The sequence below is a fragment of the Phalacrocorax carbo genome, chromosome 5 (genome assembly GCF_963921805.1).
Source record: "Phalacrocorax carbo chromosome 5, bPhaCar2.1, whole genome shotgun sequence".
NCBI classification, from domain to species: Eukaryota; Metazoa; Chordata; class Aves; order Suliformes; family Phalacrocoracidae; genus Phalacrocorax; species Phalacrocorax carbo.
In genome coordinates, this window is record NC_087517.1 from 63997018 (window position 1) to 64004421 (window position 7404).

Here is a 7404-nt window from a genome sequence, read left to right on the forward strand (position 1 = left end):
TAGACCTACGAAAATGATTACAAGGAAACTGATGGGATAAGTAGGGAAGGCCTGAAGAGAAGGTTAGTCAGTAGATCTCCATTTTGGCCTTAAAAATATCTTTGTTTCAATCTCAGCAGTTTCTAAATATCCTTGCCTATTATCTTCCACTTAAGCCCAATCAGTACCTTTTTTTTTCAGAAGTGAACATTTAAAGCCAAATTGCCCTTTCAAGTAGCCTTCACTGGTTACTTCCATTCTGGCTGAAGGAGCAGTAGGACGGCCCCAGCCCTCTCACAGTGCAGTCAGTGCTGTCAGTGTCGCAGGTCTCACAATGGCACTCTGTAGCTACCGGGTACGAATAAAAAGATTCGGGATGGTCACCACAGCCAGGGATCTTCACTGTTTCATACACAACCTCCTTGAAGGTACATGTTTGCTGAACAGATGATACTGGTGGATATTTATATACTGGATCCTGAAAATTACAAGAAGAAAATACTTACTTTTAAAATTTGTTATGGGGTAAATTACAATTTTTTATAGAACAGAGGACCTGATGTGAAAACTAATTAAACCAGTGGGGAAAATCCTACTGAGGTCAAAGGATTTGGATTAGACTCTTCTAATTTCACCTAAATCTTTAGATTTTTCCTTTCAGGAGGACTGATATGGCAAATGTGTGTCATTCCATCACCAGACAATCTTGCAGGTCAATTCCTTGATTCTTCAAATTATTTGGAAAAGTAGAGGAGTCTACATAATAATGGCTGCTTTGTTGTATCACTTTGCAACCACAAACTGAACACAAGGCAGAGATCCAGGTTGTAATAATTTCAGCTGCAGTTATACAGTATAACCATAATGTGTGCAGCCAGTTAAAGATCTGAATTTTACTGGCATCTTTTCACCCTTCACTTTGTGGGTCAGATTGGCTTTGTATCTACTTTCCTGTCAAATAGCACAGAGTTATTCAGCCTGTTTTTTCACAAGGTTCATCCTACCTATGTCTTTGCTATGGACTGGAGAAATGGGTTATTCATATATCACTTGGAATATTTAATTCTGGTGCCTGAAATGAAACTTAAGATTCTCACCCTTGTGAAGCAGTATCCTGAGCACCACGTGGCATTCACTGTAATACAGAATTCACATTCTTCTCTTTCCACTGCTATAGTAATATTGGTAAGCTGACAGCTATTGCAACAAATTGCTTTCCAGAAAAATAACAGCACGTAACAATTAACTGTCTTCATCCTGTGTATAAAGCAAAAAAATATATCTATACTGGAAAACATGTATAGTTATTTTCAACAGGAAACATTTCTAGAAATAGGGAGAAATTGAGCCTTCACGTTATCCTCAAGTGGTTCTATAACAACAAGCTTTCAGAAACATCAGTGAGAACATAGGGTAAAGCTATTAAATAGAACTGTCTCTATGTTTATTTCTAAAGGAGTTTGATTTTCCTAAGCAACTGAAATAGCATGTCAACAATCTTTGCAGAATTATAATAGCAGAGTATCATACCACTTTCAAAGAAGTATTTTTATCTAAGTTTCTGTACAGAGAATGGGTCCTGTCTTTAAGGAGAAAGAAAAAGAAGCAAGGGAGAGAAAGAGCAAAGGGTGATCTATTTTTCAGAAACAATTAATTACGTACAGTGTTTGCAATTCGAAAAAAGATTTCTAGATCAGGATCTGATGAAAACTTACCTGTATTCTGCTTGCCTTCCTGGTAATAGCTGTAGCGAAAAGAAAGCTCTATGCTTACCTTTTATACTGAATTGTGTGTAATTTATACCCTGAGGATTTGCAGCGTATTAATGCAGCAAGCATTAGTTTGGTACTTGGTGAAAGAGGATTAATGTTCAGCCAGACAGTGAGATCAAGCCTCGTTAAGAGATAAAAAGAAAAGCAAAACACACGCAGGAAGTGATGGTGAAGGTTACTGTGACAATGTCTTTTTAGAAGTTTTACTGGATTTGATTCAGTGGCATTTAGAAATAGCTGAGCCATTCCACAATTTGAAAGAAGATTGAGAAGCCTATTTCTGGAAAAGTTCAGGTGTTTAAACTGTTTTATGTCAGCCCTCAAACTGATGGGCTTGGGGTGCCAGCTGGTCCTCTGGTAGTTCATAGTGGAGACGTTGCTAGAGTGTTTCTTGGCTAATGAACATGTTCCTGAGTTTTTCAGGCTATCAGTCTTAATTGTCTTTCTCTGAATTAGGTCTTACCCAGCGGGCTGCATAGGTACTTGTTTATTGATCTGTGGCCCAACAAAGCTAGTAGTGCGGGTTTTGTTAAACGATGAGTAACTCAACTTTTCTTTACCATTTAAAATACCACTGTGGTTTTTCAAAATTCAGATTTCTACCCCAGTATATGCAGTCCGGGTTCCTGTCTGTTGCATGGTCACCTTTTTTATAACTTACATAAGGGATGTCTGTATTGTGGAAAGGGACTACAACGATGTCACAATGAGGCTCCAGACCTGTGTTTTCTGTCAGTGATCTCAGATCAACTATTGTAATGTTTCAGGGAAAATGCTAATATTTTAACAGGCAACTATGCAAACTCAACCTGAACGCATTCCCTATTTTGTCATGATAATAAAAGATTCTATGAGTAGTGTTCCCATGCTCATTGCCCTTTTCCTGCATTCACAAGTTAGTGATGTGTGCCTCTTCACCAGAAAAATGACAGAGAAATGATTTTGTTGAGCTTCAGATATCACTTCTGGGGAAAATGACTCATAGTAGCACTGTATTTACTATCATCTGCCCAGAACAGCCAGTCTTGCTTTGTTATGACTGTTCTATTATGGTCAGTCTGACTTTTACAGAAATCCATCCATGAAAGAAAACTAGGCAAGGACATACAGCATTTTATCATGAAAAGAAATTCTCACTGGCTCATTAGTTGTCCTGCAGACGGGATGCTTTCCAAAATGGCTTTTACAAATGAGCCCTTTAAGTGTCTCATACCTTCCTGTGGTCCTGCAGACTGGCCATCTGTTCCCGTTTCCATCCAGTCTGCAATACCTTAATTTGTTAATGAATTTCCTATCACAGCACAATTAGAAAGTGATCCGCAAATTTTCCCTGGACATATCCTGTAGTCATAACTTAGTTTGAATGAGAATACAGCTCAGTTAAATGTATAAATAAATCAAGAAAACTGACATCTTCCTCTTTACTAATATGCACTCTGTGGTGGTTTGATAATGATCTTTTGTGTATTTTAGTGTCAACACAGTCCAGCTTCTCAGAGGAGGTTCTCATTTGCTGTAAATCACTAATTCCAGAGATGCCAGACAAAATTACATTTAGTTATATCCCTACTGAGGATCCTTTCTAAGTCCTAATTTAGGGAAATTTAAAGGAAACCAAATAAATTTCATTTGCAAAGGACAATACAGAAGATACCTAATCTCTCAGTTGCACTGATCTGTTTCATGGTTTAAGGAGGTCAAACACATTCACTAAACCCAGAGTTTCACAAGCAGAGAGTGCAAGTTCAGCCCCTGCCATACTGTTTCTTTCCTCCCCAAGTTCCTTGTTCTGGCCCACTCAGCCTCCTCACTTGTGGCGATGCAAATTAGCGAAATCATTGTGATTAAAAGGAAAAAAAACCCAACCCAGCATTGTTGTTAACCCATATCAATTTGTTCTGCAATGAAATGAGCAGCTGCAACAGTGTAATTGATGGGATTGACTGGGGAGTGGGAATGAGGGGGGAGGTTAACAGGAAGTGCATTACATAGTGTTCTCACTGAAGAGTTCATGAAGCCATGTTACAAACTTTTTAGCAGGAAGATTTCATCCTGCGCTGACTTCAAGGGCATTTGTTTCCATAATCATCAGATCTAGGTTGGTTCTCCAGCTATCACCTCTGCTAAACTCATTGTGTGACTATATGAATAGGCATTTTTAGGTAATAGGAAATCACAAATTAAAATCAGCTATCCAACAGTCTGCCATCTGAGGAGTGGTAATTTGGTGAGTCTTTACTTGGTTGACTTTGATTTTGTTCCCACACCTTTTGTTAGAAAGATACACTAAAGGAATTACTTCCTGTGATGGGCAGATGCTGTGTAAGTACAAGTTTTTCTAAGATTATTAGTTCATACCTCTGGGAAATGTTTATGTGCTAAATGTATCATACTCCTTCAAGTTTATATTCCCATTAGATTAAAAAGAGTTATGGTAGTTGTGAAGGGAATAACAAATGTTATTTATCTGGAAAGCTATAATTTTCACCTGCACGTGAACGTTATGCATAGGTTCTGCGTTATTGAATTATGTGTCTGAGAAATAGAAATGCTTTCTATTTCTAATGGTTTATGTTTCAATTTAGGGAAAAACATCAGAGGGAGGAACACTTTTCACATGCTGCAGAAACTTTTAAGTGTTAAATAGTGATTTTATCTATCTAGTTCTTAAGCGGTATTCCCCATCCTAGATTTAGCAGGCTGAATGCCAGAGGTGTTGCCCAGATTGTCAGAGAGGAATTATTGAAGCCATACTCCTGGAATTCTGTGGTGGTTTATGTGTACACCGTAGGAAATGAAAAGATATTGTGGCATGTCTATGCAGAAAGATTAAGACAGACCTGTGTGTGCTCTGCTCACACTTGGAGCTAGCTAAGGAATTCAGACCAGGAGTGTCTTTGCATATGGCCTGTTTGGATTGGGGCGAAGCAATCTCAGGCTCTTTCCCCACCTTTCCAGGGTTAGCTTACTAGTGGGTCCATTGTGTAGAATCCAGGCTCCAGCAAGCCTGTGAGAGGGCTCAAGTTGCTGCAGAATCCTGTAATTGCGTTATGATTGGGAACGGAAGAGTTGGATCGGAACAGCTAGTGCTTAATGGTCAAGACCTCTGTCAATGGAGATTGCTGTGTTCCCATTGGAGTGAGTGGGGAAATCTAGCAAATGCTGTAGCGGAAGATCTGGTCTTCAACCTGGACAGGGAGTTGGTTCATCGGAGTGTGGGTAGTCCTGTAGATGAAGACTCTCTAACGTTTGTGCAAGTCATAGCAGGCATCAGTTTCACATGGCTGTGTTAATGCTTTAGTGGCATCTTGGAGAAATAAATGGCTTCTCTGTATTGATATTTTTTTGGATTCTATGGCTATTTCCCTTTGACTGATAACTGTTGAAACCTAGCAAGCCATTGTTACCACTGCTGCCACAAGAGAGTACTTGCTTTGCTATTTCTAATCACTTCAACTAGAAGTGCTGTGACACATTCTGCTGTTGTTTCCCTTCTAAGCAGTAAGTGCTCTTTTTCTTCTGTTTGTGGTTATTTTTTGTTTTTGTTTTTTTCTAAAAGCATCTAATACAGAACTGAAAGCTTTGTGTTTCTTACATGTCCTAAACAAAATTTCTTTCTTCAAGAAGGATGGTGGTAAGTCTAGCAATTCTGTTACTGCAAGTTGTAAATCTGCCTTGCTTAAAGGAAGGTAGTTTAGATCTTTCAGAGAACTTCAGCATCTATCAAAGTGCTATTGGAAAACCTGGTTATATGTGTGCATCTCATCCACCATGAGTAATAAATCTGACTCTGTCCTAATAGAAGATGTATTGAACATTCTAGTGGAAAAAACCATAATGTCTGATATAAAAGACAGGTCTTATCTGTAAATTATTCTGGCTGCAGCCTAACTTTAGCTTCTAATATATTCTTTTAAAAGTGTCAAGGGATGTGGTTTTAGGTTTGTTAGATTCATGGTTGTGGTTAACATGTTTTAGGTCTTGTTAAATAGATAAGTTACAGGGGATAATAGTTTCTGCATCTGGAAGCTGTTTCTCATTGAAAGTATGTCTCAAGGCATGTGCTTAAACCTATGGCTTAATTAAATTTCTATGGGTTAGAACAGAATGAAGAGTTGGTTCTCTTAACTTCGGAGTTGTGCACTTCAATGCCATCATACCGAGTACAACGTGTGCTTGTGTCAAGTTTCTTCTGCACGCAGCCTGAGCAAGGAACAATACAGATGCTTATGTCATTGTCATTCGGTTATTTTTCCAGTAGTTTTTGTCTCACATGATATAAATTAATTCAGGGCTGATTTTTATACCACATTTCTGAATATGTAAGCCAGCTGCATTTTCCTACTGTTTTTAGTGATGGGATTCTTACAACTTTCAGCTGTTTGCTCTTACAAAACCACAGTGTGATTTTGGCTTCTTATATAAGATAATTGGATAACTCCAGTGGTATCTGTTAGGAAAGGTATGTTAGGGTTCTGCTCAAGACTAAATGAAGTTAAAAATTATGTGTTTGCTAGGAATGCTATCGTTCTTTGATTTGACCATCTCACTTTGTTTCTGAGTATTTTATTTTTCCAATGAAATTTTTTTTTTCATTGGAATAGCTTCTCTGTGTATGAATAAGTAGCAGTTTTGATCCTGTGACTGTCCTGGAGCACTGTTGTTTTATTTTAAGCTTTCTGGGTACAGCTAGTGTTTTTCAACAAGAAAGCATCTTAATGGACTTAACAAAATAGATTAGCCATATTATAAGAGCTGACAAAGCAAGGAAGACCTCTGATGGATGATGTGATTAAGGTAATATATTCCACTAATACATAACCAGCTAGGGTTTCCTTTTTGTTATGTGAGCAGTTCTCGGGTCTGTATGGGATTGCTGTTATGCTGTTGGCAGCGCAAGTGCAGAAATATTTCTATGTGGATATGAGTTGAAGAAACTAGAAACAGGGGCATGAAGCTGCATCTGATATGATTCATTATGGTTTGTTTTTGCTGGTCTTGCAGAGAGTAGAGAGAGGCATGCCCAGATCTGTCTCAGTCTAATTCAGGTGGTGCCTGTGTGTGCCTGTAAAGAAGGAACCGTGCTAGGTGTTGTCATCTTCCTCACCAAGCAGTAGTAGAGAGCCCTCTGGATTTTCTTGTGACTCGAGGGTTGTTAAGTAGAAGAGTTCAGTGTGAATGGAAGCAAATCTATCAAAGAGAGGAAGACCAGTTTGGTTTTTAAATTTTAATTTCGTTCTTAAAAAAGAAACCCCAAAGGTTTGAAATCCTCGGTAGAAGGAAAGCCTTTTCATTGTTGCGTTCCTTCTGGTTACTGTCTTTCTGTCTTGGGTTACTGTCTGTTGAAGCCAGAGCATGTGCATGGACTACCTAGGCAGGTGCAGACACGGGAAGTACTGGGTTCCCCAGCCTTGGAGATACTTGGGTATCCTCAGCAATGCAGCTTGATAGGCTTCTGAGTAGTCAGATGAGAAAGCTGGCAGGAAACCTAGGTTTCAATTAACTTCATTGAAATCATAGAGTAAGTTTTCAATAAATTTGAAATTTTTCATTTACTATTTACCTACAGAAATGGTAAATTTTTGGAAAAATGTATGAGTTTTTTTTTAATTTTTGTATTGGAGAACAATTAGCTTAGGTTGCTAAAGAGACA

The 7404-nt window shown here is 38.4% G+C and overlaps 1 protein-coding gene across 1 annotated transcript; it reads right to left on the minus strand.

The window, feature by feature from the left end:
• Nucleotides 1-220: 220 nt before the first annotated feature.
• On the minus strand, nt 221-1235 carry FSHB (follicle stimulating hormone subunit beta). The gene is made up of 2 exons (XM_009503768.1): nt 1077-1235; nt 221-457 (listed from the first exon to the last, which is right to left on the minus strand). Exons 1-2 carry the CDS (start codon nt 1233-1235, stop codon nt 221-223), a joined length of 396 nt encoding a protein of 131 aa, XP_009502063.1.
• Between the last annotated feature and the right edge of the window lie 6169 nt (nt 1236-7404).

What these genes read in the sequence shown, in the direction of transcription:
- FSHB (XM_009503768.1), bottom strand. Translation starts at nt 1,235, where the DNA reads ATGAAGACAGTTAATTGTTACGTGCTGTTATTTTTCTGGAAAGCAATT. An exon ending in CAGGATACTGCTTCACAAGG is followed by an intron (nt 458 to 1,076) that starts GTGAGAATCTTA and finishes TGTAATTTTCAG; the next exon opens with GATCCAGTATATAAATATCC.